Source organism: Centrocercus urophasianus, unplaced genomic scaffold, assembly GCF_019232065.1.
Source record: "Centrocercus urophasianus isolate 14NV4802_14NV808 unplaced genomic scaffold, USGS_Curo_1.0 seq_18, whole genome shotgun sequence".
NCBI classification, from domain to species: Eukaryota; Metazoa; Chordata; class Aves; order Galliformes; family Phasianidae; genus Centrocercus; species Centrocercus urophasianus.
This window is the reverse complement of record NW_024884733.1, coordinates 20,272,870-20,287,753: the sequence shown is the minus strand read 5'-3', so window position 1 is coordinate 20,287,753 and position 14,884 is coordinate 20,272,870. Positions and strand designations below refer to the sequence as shown.

The 14,884-nt window shown below is 55.2% G+C and overlaps 2 protein-coding genes across 2 annotated transcripts in view; one reads left to right on the top strand and one right to left on the bottom strand.

Moving 5' to 3' along the window:
- The window catches only part of ZSWIM5 (zinc finger SWIM-type containing 5), a 37,826-nt gene extending 27,316 nt beyond the window's left edge, over nucleotides 1–10,510 (top strand). Inside the window, exons 6-14 of the mRNA XM_042819111.1 lie at nucleotides 1,660–1,836; nucleotides 3,334–3,480; nucleotides 4,280–4,417; nucleotides 4,808–5,068; nucleotides 5,172–5,307; nucleotides 5,973–6,130; nucleotides 7,295–7,458; nucleotides 7,773–7,854; nucleotides 7,968–10,510. Of these exons, the coding sequence (XP_042675045.1) occupies nucleotides 1,660–1,836; nucleotides 3,334–3,480; nucleotides 4,280–4,417; nucleotides 4,808–5,068; nucleotides 5,172–5,307; nucleotides 5,973–6,130; nucleotides 7,295–7,458; nucleotides 7,773–7,854; nucleotides 7,968–8,830 (2,126 nt within the window). The 3' untranslated portion in view covers nucleotides 8,831–10,510. The remainder of the gene's footprint in view (nucleotides 1–1,659; nucleotides 1,837–3,333; nucleotides 3,481–4,279; nucleotides 4,418–4,807; nucleotides 5,069–5,171; nucleotides 5,308–5,972; nucleotides 6,131–7,294; nucleotides 7,459–7,772; nucleotides 7,855–7,967) is intronic.
- Nucleotides 10,511–11,485: 975 nt separating this feature from the next.
- Nucleotides 11,486–14,752, bottom strand: UROD (uroporphyrinogen decarboxylase). The gene is given in 12 exon segments (XM_042819112.1): nucleotides 11,486–11,664; nucleotides 11,801–11,867; nucleotides 12,065–12,165; nucleotides 12,361–12,498; nucleotides 12,638–12,799; nucleotides 13,008–13,205; nucleotides 13,301–13,363; nucleotides 13,642–13,721; nucleotides 13,808–13,920; nucleotides 14,585–14,643; nucleotides 14,646–14,692; nucleotides 14,695–14,752. Coding segments are annotated over 12 exon segments (1,251 nt in total). The 3' UTR covers nucleotides 11,486–11,499.
- Nucleotides 14,753–14,884: the final 132 nt, after the last annotated feature.

Genomic DNA, 14,884 nt, shown 5'->3' with positions numbered 1-14,884 from the left:
TTTGAAGCCCGTGCTAAAAGATGGAAGTGGCACTGAGGGACATGGTTAGTGGGCATGGTGGCAATGGACTGGCAGTTGGATTAGGTGATCTTAGTGGTCTTTTCCAACCTTAACGGACTCTGTGATTCTATGAAAGCAAGGAGCGAGGTGGAGCAGAGCCCCTTCCTTTGGCCCAAGATAGACATTAATTGAAACTCACTGCTCTCGCAGTGCCTCCATCTGCTGCATGAGAATTGGCTGTGGGTTTGTTACACATAGCCATGGAGCAAACTGCTGCTGTCCCTGGCCGCACGCCGGGCATCCCATGTGCACATCGCAGGCCGGGAGCAGCTCGCCTTACAGCTGGCCTCGCTCCAGCTCTACATGGCCAGGATTGCCTAGTGCTCCCAGCCACGCTGCTCTTTGGGGCTGGTCACATTCTGGGATGTGCGCACCGTGTTTCCAGAGTGCCTAGGATGAAAACAGAGCTGGGATGTATCCTAGGGCTGGTGGTTGTGGGTATGCAAATAGCACAGTGAGTTGCTGCCAGCCTCCTTTATTACTGTCAGGCAACGGCTGATTGCCGAAATCCTTCCTGCCCAACTCAACCTGGCGGAGGGTCGGTGCTGTACGCACGAACACCTGTTTAATTTCTATCCACCTCGGGGTGCCTGCAGCATTCAGGCTAATTGCTTGTTACCATCGCTTCCAGAGCGTGTTTACCCAACCTCCTGGCTCAGCACTGAGCGGAGCCCTTTGTTTTCCCCTCCCCGACGCGTCTATCTGCAGGACCTCGCGTTCCGCGTTGCGCTGCGATCGAGGCTCCCTGTTTTGCAACGCACGGCTGCTTTTTGCCCTCCTGTTCCAGCGTGGCTGGGCGATAGCAGGAGGGCTGCAGACAGCCCAACAAAGCGCCTGGCTGCTCTGTCTGGATGGGGTGAAAACCTCCTCCTGCCCTGCAGCTCCCAGACGGGAAGCGAGCGCTACCTGCTCCCACTGTCTGCGAGAAACAATAGCCCAACAGGAGAACAATAGCCCAGCAGAAATGTCAGCTAGATGAGCCAGACCATGCAATTGCTAGATACATCAGAGAGCAATAAGCAGCAGCTGGATTTGTTGCAAGCCTCAGCCCCGTTGTATGGGCAAACCTCTGTGTAGAGAGGGGTCACATGCATGGGCATAAGTCTAGCAAGCAGGCTGTTCTGGTTTTTTTCTTCCATTAATACACAGCACGCCTCATTAATGCATTAATACGTAACGAGCTTTATTGTTTTGGGTTGCATACAAGCATTCAATAGCTTTGAAAATGACATTTTGGTTGCAGAGCAGCTATGTGAAGGAGCACAACCATTGCTGCAGGGAAGCAGTGGGATTCAAGACAATGGATGCCCTCTCCTTCCTTCCCAGTTCTCTTGCACACACTGTGGTGTTTACTGGGAGGGGTGATGGTCACCCCAATTTGCCCCGATGCCAGTGACATGCTCAGGGCTTCCTTTCAAGCCTGTCAAGGTGCAAGGCGACCCTGGGGCCGAGGAAGGGGACGTGGTTTGGTGGGCATGGTGGTGATGGGTTGCTGATTGAATTGATGGCCTTGGAGGTCTTTTCCAACCTTAATGATTCCATAAGGTGCAGGAGGGTCCCGCCGCTGCCCCAAGGCTCTGACGATTTTTCTCTTTGCAGACTCACTGGCCAGGCCCAGACGAACCGTGTTCACCCGTGCCATTGAGGGCTGTGACCTGCACTGGCAGGACAGCCACCTGCAGCGCATCATCAGCAGTGACTTCTACGTGTCCCCTGCCTACCAGCGGGAAGGCGAGAGTCTGCTCTTCAACTCCCAGGGGCAGCCGCTGTGGCTCGGTAAGCATCCAAGCAGCAGCTCCAGCGTGGCCTGGGTGGATGGGTTGGCTTGCACATGGAAAAGAACCACCTGAAGCATCAAAGGAGTTTTACTACCCTGCATCCTTGCAAGGTTCAGCGGTATAAATTGAAAATATCTCGACAACCTAAACTTTAAAACCTCAGTAACTAAGTGTCTCAGGATGAGAGCAGGTGAGACAGGAGGCTTATGGGTTCCTTGTAACTGTCACCGCTCAGACTGACCCCAGAAAAGATGTGAGCCCTCGCATTTCTGGGAGTGTAGACGCCTCATCTGCACAGCAAAGGAGGAGAATGTACAGATATTGAAAGGCCAGAGCCCACCACTGCTCTGTCCTTTACTGGCATAGGTAGAGCAGGAGAGGACATTTCTACTCTGGGATGGATTTCCCATAGCAGCTGTAGGTGGTGGCATGGGGCTGGTGCTTCCATGGACTGGATCTAGAATAGATGTGATGAACACATCTCCATTTCTGTGGCACAGACTCTGGTGAGCCTTTAGGCAGCGCTGGTTGATACAATCACCTTGATTTTGGCTTTAATGCTTTTGCTTCCTTGGTTCTCCTTCAGGGAACTTGTGCTGGGACAGTAGTGAGGTTTGTCAGCAGCTTGCATGATGAATTCAGTGAGAAGCTGAATGTTTCGTCCATTTAGTGAAAGGAGTGAACAACAAGAAGGTCTCTCATAGATGTGTTTGTTCTTAAACCTCTTCCTCATGTTCCTTGCTAGTGACCTCTGGGATGTGGAAACCTCGTTTGTGGAGGTGGCTGTCTGCATTCCCAAAGCTCTCTGGTCTTTTCCAGGAATAGAAGTGATCCTTCTGCCATAACTTTAGATCTTCTGTGCTTGCCTTTTTTTTTTTTTTTTTTTTTTTTTCCCCTTGGTAGGACATTCTGCAAGAAAATGGGATTTTTGCTGCTTGTTATGCGGCATGTCATGTCATCTGCTCCTGCTAATTTCTCACTCAGTCATAATCCTCTCCACAGTTGCTTGTGATTTCAGGTGAGCAATGAGCAGCAGGAGCAGATGAATTTCTAAGCAACTTTGAGTCTTGGGGGTTTCACGCAACTGTTCCTAATAATAAAACACCAGGTAGGAGGGCTGTGGAAGAGATGAGGTCTCTGTGGAGTTCACTCTATGCAGCAGTCACAGAAGCAGTTCAGAATGTCATCCCAAATCTGCCAGCGTCCCCAGCACAGAGCTGAACGCCACTGCTTCCCTTAGATACTGTTTGTGGGGGGTCAGGATTTAGGGGCTGCTGCAGGCTGGACGTGGGGAGAAGTCCCATGAGTATTCCCAGTAGACATCCCAGCCAGGTGCAGTGGGAGAGTGAGGACATACAGGCTTGCAGCTGGGGTGTGGGGCAGACGAGTAGAAGATGCCCTGAAGCCTGGTGCTGTCAGGTTTTCTTCCCTATCATCCCCTGGATTTCTGCTGTCCCTTGGCTCAGCCCACCCTGTGTCTGCCCTTGCCTTGTAGAACACGTCCCGACAGCCTGCGCTCGGGTGGACGCCCTGCGCTCCCATGGCTACCCCCGGGAGGCTCTGCGCTTAACCGTTGCCATCATCAACACCCTGCGACTGCAGCAGCAGAGGCAGCTGGAAATTTACAAGCATCAGAAGAAAGGTAGGAGCAGAGGGGCTTGAGAAGGGGCCCGCAAGTGCTGGCCGGGGTGTCCCAGGTGGTGGGGAAGACTCTCAGAGCTCAGAGGTGGGGGAGCACCGTGTGGGACTGTGTGCACCCAAAATGACAAACTGTCCATTTGCTTGAGCCCAATTGCTTGAGCCAAAGTGCCGCTATACCCATACATCAAGGACGCAGAGATGCCCAGGGACACAAGCTGTTCCTGCTGTCTGGTTGCGTGCGCAGATCGCATGGGTGATAGCAGGTGATGCTGTTTGCCCGCAGCACTGCGGTAGCTGGCTGCTTGTGCTACCTCCACACTGCGTTTACATTTGCTGAGTAACATGGACAGGAGACTAGACCAGCGTCGCTTATTTTGCATTTGCAGTTGGCAGAGAGTTGGGGCTGGTTGCTGCATTGCTGATAGTGGTTTGGTAACTCCTCTGGGCCTTGCTAGCTCAGCCAGTTTGAGAGCGTGCCTTCCAAATCATTCAGGCAACCCCTGCTTTATGGACATTCCTGTGTGCTCCTGGGGACTGAGTTTGAGCCACTGCATCTCCTCCAGCCTTTTGGGGCACCTTTTTGTACTGGGTTCCTGCTCTTCCTATTGTCTGAGTGCCCTTGTGGTGGCTGCTCTGAACTGCTCGTGGCTGTTGGAAATTTCCCATGGCCCCTGGAGGTACCTGTGTCCCTAGCCCATGGGGTAAGAAAAAGCCTCTGGTCTTGGAGACCTCTGTGGGTGGAGAACCCATCATAAAATCCTCACTATTAATTTCTTTCGTTTTTCCCTCTTCTTTTTCAGAGCTGCTGCAGCGAGGTGCAACAACCATCACCAACCTGGAGGGCTGGGTAGGCCACCCTCTGAACCCCATTGGCTGCCTCTTTCTCACACTGACCGAAGCTTGTAGATTAGAAGAGGAAAATTGCCTTGAAATCTCAGGTACTGAGTGCTCTCTTACTCTCTGCCAGGCAACTCCAGCTGGTCCTGGGTGCAGTGCTTGGCCTCAGGGCTCCTGAGCCCCACACTTCCTGTCCCCAGCCCTGGGGTTTGCAGCAGAGCAGGGCAGCTGCTTGGCAGAGCTGAGCCAAGATATGCTCATCTGGGAAAGGCTTTGTTATCAGCTGTGTGTCCTCCTGCATGTGTCTCAGGGCTCCTATGTCTCACAGTCGAGAGCAAGGAGAAGGGTGAAACCTCACATCTCCATCATCTTTGGGTAACCAAAGGCAGGCAGCAAAGGAAGTGTTGGATCTTGCTTCTGAATTGGAAAGGTTTTTTTCTCAGCCCTCTAAGAGGCTCCTCTAACTGTTCTGTACCTCTCCCTTCTTCCAGACACCGGGGACAGCAAACCCCCTGTCTACCAGCATGTGCCCGTCACAACCGGCAGCCAAGACAGTGGCGAGTCCTACCTGTCCCTGGCCTTGGAGGTGGCCCTGATGGGGATGGGCCAGCAGAGAGTGATGCCTGAAGGCCTCTATGCCCAGGACAAGGTGTGCCGCAACGAGGAGCAGATCATAGCCCGTCTGCAGGACCTGGAGCTGGACCCAGTGCTGGTGCAGACCCTGAGGAAGCAGTGCATCCTGCTGCTGGAAGGTGAGGGCTTCTCTTTGGGGTAGCAAAGACAGCTTTGGGGTAGCCGTGTACTGACGCTAGTGGTGTACTCGTAATAACAATGGCCAATGGGCTTTGCTTCTAGGTGGCCCCTTCAGCGGCTTGGGAGAGGTGATCCACCGTGAGAGTGTCCCTATGCACACCTTTGCCAAATACCTGTTCTCTGCCCTGCTGCCCCATGATGCCGACCTAGCGTACAAGCTGGCTTTGAGGGCCATGAGGTTGGTGCATGACTTGTTCTGATTTTCGTTGTGGGGAAGACAGACGTCTGATGCTCCCTTTATCCGTGGGGATGTTTCCTTTCTGTAAGACCTGGGATTGATGACACTCAGGTCAGGAAATGAGAGTGTGGAAGGGCTGACATGGTTCTTCCACTGCAGCAAGTGAAGCTGGGCTCCTGCTCTTTCCCTTGACTTCCTGAGATTTTCAGGCTTTGGAATATCACCACTCAGGCAGGTAACCAAAAACCACTGCAGAGGCCCTGGGGAAATGTACTGCTGCTTCTGATCATAGCTGGGCATCTTAAGGAGAACCAGATGATGCAGACAGGAGTGCTGTCGGGCTCTTTGACGTAAAAGGAGCACAGAGGGAGGAGGATTTTCTCTTTTTCTTTTTTTTCTTGCCTTTTTGTTGTTTTTTTTTTTTTCCCCTGATGCTTGTGTTTTTCCTTCCAAGTTTATAAATCACTTCACGGATCATTCTCCTCTTTTCAAGTCGATCTGAGATTGATCCCCATGCCCATGTGGCGTGCATGCAGCCCAGCAGCCTCTGCACGTGCATGGCAGCAGGAGGCTTTCAGAGGCACTGCAGGATACAGCCCCCTCCTCGCTCCCCATCACCACATCCTGGGGCTGATCTGACATTGTCTCCTCTGTTTGTCCTTCAGGTTGCCAGTGCTGGAAACCACAGCACCGTCCGGTGATGTGACTCATCCCCACCACCTGGTGTCGGTGGTCCCCAGCAGGTACCCACGCTGGTTCACCCTGGGGCATCTGGAGTCACAGCAATGCGAGCTGGCATCCACCATGCTCACGGCGGCCAAAGGTTGGTGTGGGACCAGGGGTGATGGACAGGTAGCTGCCCAGAGGCTGGGGAGGGATTTGGTGGGGAGCAATATTGCAGGAGTGATAGGGAGGGGGTCCAAGAGTGCTGGAGTGCTTGGTGTGGGAAGCACTCAGCAGCCCCTCCAGAACTGGGAAGCCCTTTTGAATCCTGTAGGATGTGAGAGATGAGATGTGGCTGCACAGAAAGGATTTTACTGGAGACAAGTTTCCCTTTGCTCAAGTCTGACAGACAGCAGCATAGAGCCTCCTTGCCCCATCCCTGGAAGTGCCCAAGGCCAGATTGAATGGGACCTGGGCAGCTTGAGCTGGTGGGGGGCAAAGCCCACAGCAGGGGTTGGAATGGATGGGCTCTAAGGTCTCTTGCAACCTAACCCATTGTATGACTGTCTCCATCCTGTCCTCCTCCACCTCTCTGCTTGTCCGGGGCTGATAGCGTCATGCCTCTCCTTGCAGGTACCTGGATGGAAGTGGCTTATCCTTAGTTTCTCAGCCCCTTGTGGGGATGAGAGCTTTATGCTGGGGCTGTAGAGCTGGTGGATTACATCTGTTTCTCCCGCTGTGTCTTTCCCTGGGTGTTCCCCCGCCACAGCATGTCCCAATGCGATCCTGTGTCCTCAGAGCGTTTCTCACCCACGCCCCCGCTAGCCATTTTTGGGAGATTTGGATGCTGGTGGTGGTGCAGGCGGCTGCTGTGGGAGGCAGGCGATATATTTAGCTATTAGTCATCTGAGATGTCTGTGTGTACCCAGGTGCAGTGCTAGGGTTTTCACATTGCTGTGTGTTTTTTTTCAGTTTTCTTTGCATGAGATTCATCTGCTCCGTTGGTGGCTATGGGAGTAGAAACACAAATCTGGAACAAGACAGGGTGATGGGGTGCGTCAGCATCTCTGGTCTGTGCTCGCATCAGAGGCCCCTCTCCCCATCCTGTGTCCAGGAGGGGCTGATGTCCCCCACAAGGCTGAGCTGGGGGTTCAGGCTTGGGGTCAAGTCAGGAACCTGTGCAGGGGTCAAGTGGTTTCCAGGGAAGCATCATGATGCTATGGCCAGTAAAGGCATGGATAGACAGTGCATCTTGGGTGATACAGTAAAGCTGGATGTTACCGCGGGGTGGCTGAGCCATCTGACCATCCTTGCCTGCATCCAGGGGACATGCTACGTCTGCGTACGGTGCTGGAAGCCATCCAGAAGAACATCCACTCCTCCTCCTTGATCTTCAAGCTGGCCCAGGACGCATTCAAGATTGCCACACCAGCCGACAGCAACTCAGACACAACACTCCTCAATGTTGCGCTGGAGCTGGGGCTCCAGGTATAGGATTGCACGCGTGATGCTGGTGGCCCTTTTGCCCTACTAACTCTGGTGATGGTGTTCTACCAAGCGCATGGTCGCCCATGGCACGCAGGGGTCTCGTGGAAGGGGTACATTCATCATTGCGTGGCCTAGAGAGGTAGAGCTCAGCCTCTGCTGAGGTTTGGGGGAAGTTTTGGGTGAGACAGCACTTGAAAGCCTCGCGGGGAGTCGATAGTGAGCAGGGTCATGGAGAATTTGGGGGAGCACTGTGGTGTTAAGTGGCCTCAGTGGATCCCCATAGGGTAGAGGGTCACCCTGTGTTTGTCTCGCAGGTGATGCGCATGACCCTGTCCACCCTCAACTGGCGGCGGCGGGAGATGGTGAGGTGGCTGGTGACATGTGCTACGGAAGTGGGTGAGTGTCTGGCCCACATGTGGTGGAAGAAGAACGGGCACAGGGATCCCTGAAGCCACTTGTGGCCCTGGGTTTAAGTTTCTGAGCTCTCCTGACCCCTGTGTCTCTCGCAGGAGTGAGAGCTCTGGTGAGCATCCTGCAGAGCTGGTACTCGCTGTTCACCCCCACGGAAGCCACCAGCATCGTGGCGGCCACGGTGATGTCCCACAACACCATCCTGCGCCTGAGCCTGGACTACCCGCAGCGGGAGGAGCTGGCCAGCTGCGCCCGCACGCTGGCCCTGCAGTGTGCCATGAAGGACCCGCAGAACTGCGCCCTGTCCGCCCTCACCCTCTGCGAGAAGGACCACATTGCCTTCGAGACAGCCTACCAGATCGTCATCGACGCCGCCTCCACTGGCATGACCTACACCCAGCTCTTCACCATCGCCCGCTACATGGAGCACCGGGGCTACCCGCTGCGGGCCTTCAAGCTGGCCTCGCTGGCCATGACGCACCTCAACCTGGCCTACAACCAGGACACGCACCCAGCCATCAACGACGTGCTCTGGGCCTGCGCCTTGAGCCACTCCCTGGGCAAAAACGAGCTGGCGGCCATCATCCCACTGGTGGTGAAGAGCGTGCACTGTGCCACGGTGCTGTCGGACATCCTCCGCCGCTGCACCATGACGGCCCCAGGGCTGGCCGGCATCCCCGGCCGCAGGAACTCGGGCAAGCTGATGTCCACCGACAAAGCACCCCTGCGGCAGCTGCTGGACGCCACGATAAGCGCCTACATCAACACCACCCACTCGCGGCTCACCCACATCAGCCCGCGGCACTACGGGGAGTTCATCGAGTTCCTCAGCAAGGCCAGGGAGACCTTCCTCCTGGCGCAGGACGGGCACATACAGTTCGCCCAGTTCATTGACAATCTCAAACAAATCTACAAAGGCAAGAAAAAACTGATGCTGCTGGTGCGGGAGCGGTTTGGGTGAGCCAGTGGTTTGGGCAGGGTCCGGCCGCAGCACGGGGACTCGGGAGAGAAGAAGGAAGGAGAGCGGAGAAGACCTTCCCCCCATCGGCAGAGGCTGCTCCGTTCCGTTTTTCTGTTTCTTTTTTATTTTATTTTATTTTATTTTATTTTTAATGTTATTTTCTTTCTCGGATTTAACCATTTCACACGCTGAGAGGATCCAGAGATTCTTTGGGCACAAACCAAAAGGCAACCAGGAAAAAGGATGGTTTGCTCAGCCCCTGCCCTCCCTTGCCAATACCAAAAGCTAACCTGGAAATCTAATACCTCTTTCCTGAAGAAAGCGGTCGCTGGAGGGATCGGAAGGTTGCAAAGTGCAAAAATCTTTATAATTATGTTGGGGGAAAAAAAAAATGAAAAAAAAAAAAAAAAAGGAAGGGGAAAAAAAAAAAAAAAAGAAAAGAAAGAAAGAGGGAAAGAAAATGAAAGAGAAGGATGAAAGAGACAAAGAGCAAAGGAACCTGCAACACTAGAACCTCATGCGTCACCAAAAGCGATGGCTTTGCAGAGCGCTTCTCCCGCCCGCCCGAGACATGCAAACTCCTCTATTTGTGAAGATACTTCAATAAAAACAAGTTAAAGTAACTGTTCTCAGGGATTGCTTACTAAAAGTAACACACACACAAAAAAAAAAGAAAAAAAAAGAAAAAAAAAAAAGCATTTATGATACTGTAAATACTATAGTATATGTGTCAATTATTAAATTGTAAAGTTATAATTATTTATAATTCTGTCTTTTATTTGGGGGATACTTGAAATTGTCGTGGGCTGGGGGGATTATTTTTATTATTGCTATTATTATTATTATTATTATTATTATAACTATTATTTAAAAACAAACAAACAAAAACCACCACAACCACAGACAAAAAGAGGAGGAAGCACGCAAACATTCTCAGGTTTCCACGGCATCGTCGGCAGCAAGAAGGGTGTGGGGGGAGGCGGATGTCCGCACTCAGCTGGGAGCACCGGGACGGACGGACGGACGGACGGATGGAGGGAGGAGCAGCAGCCTAGCGCTTGAGGACAGCGAAGGAAAGGATGAAGGACTCTGCTGGGATGTGCACAGACTCCGGCTCCCGAGTGGCAGAGGACGGCGCGGGAGCGACGCGGGCACCCAGTGGACATCGCCCAGCTCTTCGCCTGTGCCCCACAGGCGCCCGTGTGTGAGTGCGAGGTGCGTGGGTGCGTGCATGCCTTCATCTTGGGGGGGAATGGGGCTGCCTGGGGGCGGCTGGACTCTCCCATCCCGTCCCACTGGGAAGGCAGGGATGGATGCTCGCCCCGAGCCTGCAGCGGAGCCTTCGGCCCCCGGCCGGCAGCTCTGAGATTTTGCTTTGTTATTTTTCCGACGGGTTGGGAGGGCTGGGAGGGCCGGGGCCAGTCTGGACAGTGACTTGTAGTTAGGAACATGGGCTAGTTATCTGCTGTCTGGTTTGACTTTAATTTTTGGAAAGTGACTTTTGTCTGCGCTCCGGCCAGGAAACCAATTGTACTCAGTATCTGTCGCCACCGAAATAGCATTCTTCAACCAGTCTGTTTTTCTTCTTTTTTTTTTTGTTTTGTTTTGTTTGTGTGCGTGTGTGTATGTGTGTGTGCGACCTCTTCATCTGATGTTTAATAATAAAAGGGATGAACATTATCATGCGTATGTACCGTGTTTCTCTGAAGCCAGAGGGATCTCCAGACAGCCTCATGTTGCGTGCAATGCAAGCATGGCACATCCCCGGTGTATGCAGCATCTCAAACCCCCCTGTGGTACCCAGCACCCTAAGAAGGCTCACAGAGAATCATGTCCAATCCAGGATGTGATTCCTCACTGTGCTCAATCCACTCTACAGCTGCCCTGTGTGCTGTGGGATGTGTTGTAACCCCAGGCTCAGGATACTGCGAACACCCAGCTTTGCTTTTTGCAGTGGGTGCTGAGCCCCAGGCACAACTGTTCGTGGGGAACAGAGGAGATGAGATGTGTGGCTGGGGGATGGTCCCAGAAAGGCTATGTGATTGCCTTGCTAACACTACGCTATCAACTGCTATTGCAGCCAGCATGGCAGCATCTGGTGGTGCTGGTGCCTGGAGGGTGCTGGCTGTCTCCAGGTGAGTCCTGCCAGGTGGACCACCAACTTCATAACAACCTGAATCACGGTCATGCTGCCAATTTCCACCTGAGCATTGGTTGTTGAGGGCTTTGGCAGTGCTCATGCTGAGCCCAGGGTGGCATGGGATATAAGCCCTGAGCTCCCCATGAAAGTGCCAGCTTTAGGCACCCCTTCTCCCCTGGCAGGGCTGAGTGCATCCCTAGTGCCAGGAGATGGCCATTGCACTCTGAGCACATCCCCTCTTGCAGGTACATAGCATAACAATGCATAGACTGCAAAGGAACAGCGACCCTGCTTCCCTGGTATCCCTGCTTCCCCATCAGTGTCCCCTCACCAGCAGGATGGGGATCAGGGTCTCCTTGACCTCACATGCTAATCTTTTCCAAGGCCGATTCCCTACTCCCAGCTAGAGCCATGCAGGTGCTGTGGAGAAGGTGCTAGTTTAATGCTGCATCACAACCTGGAGCAAGCTACCCTGTGACAAAAACATATTCAGGGTAGTTGTGCACAACCTCAAGTCCTGTCCCCAGGCTCAGCCATGTTTATTGATGTGGCGGGAATGAGCATGCACAGCCTCCACAAAGGCACCCACGTGCTCAGGGTTCATGTCTGGGTAGAGGCCGTGACCCAGGTTGGCAATGTAGCGTTGGGTTCCAAAGCTCTCCAGCATTTTCTTCACCAGCTCGCCAATCTTCTCCTGTAGATGTCACAGGAGACCATGTATCAGTCTCAGCAGGTTGATACACCTGTCCCCACCAGTCCTGCCCCCATCAGCCTGGGACATGAGCCAACGTCACAAGAGGGGAAATGGGGGCAGGAGGCCCATGGCTCACCTTGGGTGCATAGAGAGCACAGGGATCCAGGTTTCCTTGCAGGGTGACACCTTTCCCTACCTGTGCACTGGAGCGGGGAGGAAACAGGTGAGTTGCTGTGTGTAATGCAGAGATCAGGGGCAACTGTAGGACCCCTAGTGCAGCTCCTGGCTGCTGTGAGCTTCACACAGCACTGGAGCCTGGCATCCCCTCCTCTGCACCAGAAAATTCCAGGCCTGCGATGCAGCAGCCAGACAAAGTGAGAGTGCTGTGCCAGACTCTTACCGAGCTTCCTGGGGCTGGATGGTCCAGTCAAGACCGACAACCTCGTAGCCAGCTTGTGCCAAATCACGCAGTGCGTAGTGTGCATCCTTCGCAAAGACAATCTGGGGAAGGAGGACATGGGCAGTAACTCCAGGGGATGGAATCCAGATGCCAAGGACAATGAGAGACACAGGTACAGACACTGTCACACTGCTACCTTGGTAGCAGCCCTTTGTACCCTCTCCCAGCCTCCCCCTCAGCCATAATCCTCCATGCACTCCCAGGAAACAGGGACATCCCAGGCAGCTTGGATTTACCATGGGCACCAGTGGCAGTGCCTCTGCTTTCAGCTTGCTCTTAACATCCCGGGCGATGTCTCGGATGTATGGCAGGGCGAACTCCTGAAACTGTTCTGGGCCTAAATGCCCTGCATGGGACTCAAACAGTTGGAGCGCCTGTTGGATAAAAAGGGCCAGGTGAGCTGCAGGTACCATGCAGCGCTTCGGTCCCTCATCCCACAAGCTGGACCCCTCTGCTTCTTGTCCCCAGTCCCTGCCCTCCTGCTAGGACCTGTCCCCATGCCCCGGGACACACCTGCGCTCCAGCAGCCACCTGCCCCACGAGGTAGTCAGTGACAACATCAGTCAGCAGCCGTAGCAGTCGGTGGCTTGCTTCAGGGTGACGGTACAGCCAGCTTTTGGCCTTTGCCATTGTAGCAGAGCCACCCCCTTCAACCATGTAGGACATAAGCGTCCACTGCAGGAAGGAGAGGAGCAGGGTGAGATGGAAAACATGTGAAGGGTTGGTTGTGGGATCGGTGCTGAAGAAGGACTTGGGTGCACGAGCAGCAGCGCTACACGTTCCCTGCCTACAAGCTGGTCCTTGCAGCTCTGGAGGTGCCAAGACCAGCATTACTCCAGAGGGAAGAGCAGGAAAGCCCACTTTGCAGACCCATATCACTTACAGGTGCCCCGGAGAAGCCGATGAGGGGCACCTTGCCCTCCAGGCTGTGCCGTGTCAGTGTGATAGCCTGGAAGACGTAACCCAGTTCTGCAGTCACGTCCACTTTCTGCCGTAGTTTCAGTAGATCCTCCACCTCCTTCAGGGGCTCTGGAAACATGGGTCCTTTGCCGGGGACCATGACAACCTCCATGCCCAGTGCCTGGGGACAAGGTAGAATGGAAGAGGCAGGAATATGGCAGTTCTGGATCCAGCCCCATACCCAGTCATTGCTCCCCACCACTGACTGTGACTCACCTGGGGCACCACCAAGATGTCAGAGAAAATGATAGCAGCATCCAGGGGGAATCGTCTGAGTGGCTATGGATAGTGGAGAGAAAAATGTAGAGTGGGTGAGGGTTTGAGTCCCTCTCCCTGTGAAGGCTGGGCACACACGTGGGGTGCAGTGGGATCCCCAGGGTGGGGCAGGGCCCTATCTGATGCTGGGGGTCACTCCGTGGATCAACTTGGGGACCTTGAGTCAGGTTTTGGGCTGCACAACTTACTGAGTCACTTGAGGGTAAGGGCCAGGCCTAAAGTTTCTTCCACCTCTATCCCAAGAGAGGAAATGGGACACAGCCCCTCCAGAGAACAATCACCTGCAACGTCAGCTCACAGCACAGTTTGGGACTCCGGCAAGTGTCAAAGAAATCCTGAGTGGCCCGGGTCTCCCGAAACTCTGCAAGAAACCAGCCATGGTGACAAGCAGTGTGCTGGCTTTCCATTGCCCCCAGCCCCCAGCTCTGTACACCACCCCTCACTCACCAGGTAGGTAGCGTCCCGCCTGCCGCATGCACCACACCGGGGTGTGCTCCGTCTCCTCACCGCGTGCCGCACGCAGGAACGTGTCATTCTTCAGCTTGGGGAAGCCCTTGGGGCTGCAGGAGGGACAGCAGACAGGGCTCGTCATCATGAAGGGCGCTGGGCACCCCAGAAGGTCCCTGGGGCAGGGCCGGTGGCTCCCCATCCAACGGCTGCAGGGAAGAGTTTGCTCCAAGCTGGGACCATGGTGACAAACGCTGCCTCTGTCACCCGCCAGGGCCTCTTCCGGGGCAGCAGGGCCCTGCTAGGGGACAGGCGATGCCTGGCCCGGGGCTCTGTGAGATTACGTTATCACTAGCAGCAGCTGCTCCCGTAGGGGGAGGCTGGGGGCCTGCAGGGCCCGGCGCTATCTGGGCTCACACGCCACACGTCCCCAGCCCGCTCCTGAGCTGGGCCCCAAGGAGGGGACGCACGTGGGGGTCGTACAGGGCTCAGCCCTGCCGCGATGGGAGGCAGCCAGAGGACAGACCCCAACACCTCCAGAGCGAGGCCGCAGCGGTGCTGGGATCAGCGCCCTCAGGGCCGCCCCGGGTGTCTCCAGCTCGGTGCCGCAGCACGGCGCTCAGGGTCGCTGATCCCGGTGCCACCCCTCTGTCCGCAGCGCGGGATCGCAGTGCCGCGCACAGCTGACCGCGCGAGGAACCCCGGGGCTACCCCGGTGACAGGCGCCCGAGCCCCACGCGCAGGCACCACGGGGTAACCCCGCGCCCGGTAACTTACAGGAGCCGCTCGCCGCCGTCCATTCCGCGTCGCTTCCCGCCCCGCCCTCGGCCCCGCCCCGCCTCGCCCCGCCCCGCGGTCGCCGCCATCTCACCGTAACCCCACCCCTCCGTACGCCGCACGGGCGCCGCCATCTTGCCCCGCCCTCATCCCTCCGTGCGCCGCCATCTTGCTTCGCTCCCCGCTTTTCCGTACAGTTCGTGGGCGCCGCCATCTTGCCCGCGGGCGCCGCCATCTTGCCTCGGCGACGGGCGGGGTTTGCCGTAAAGCCGCGAGTACCGACCACCCCCCCACCTTCCC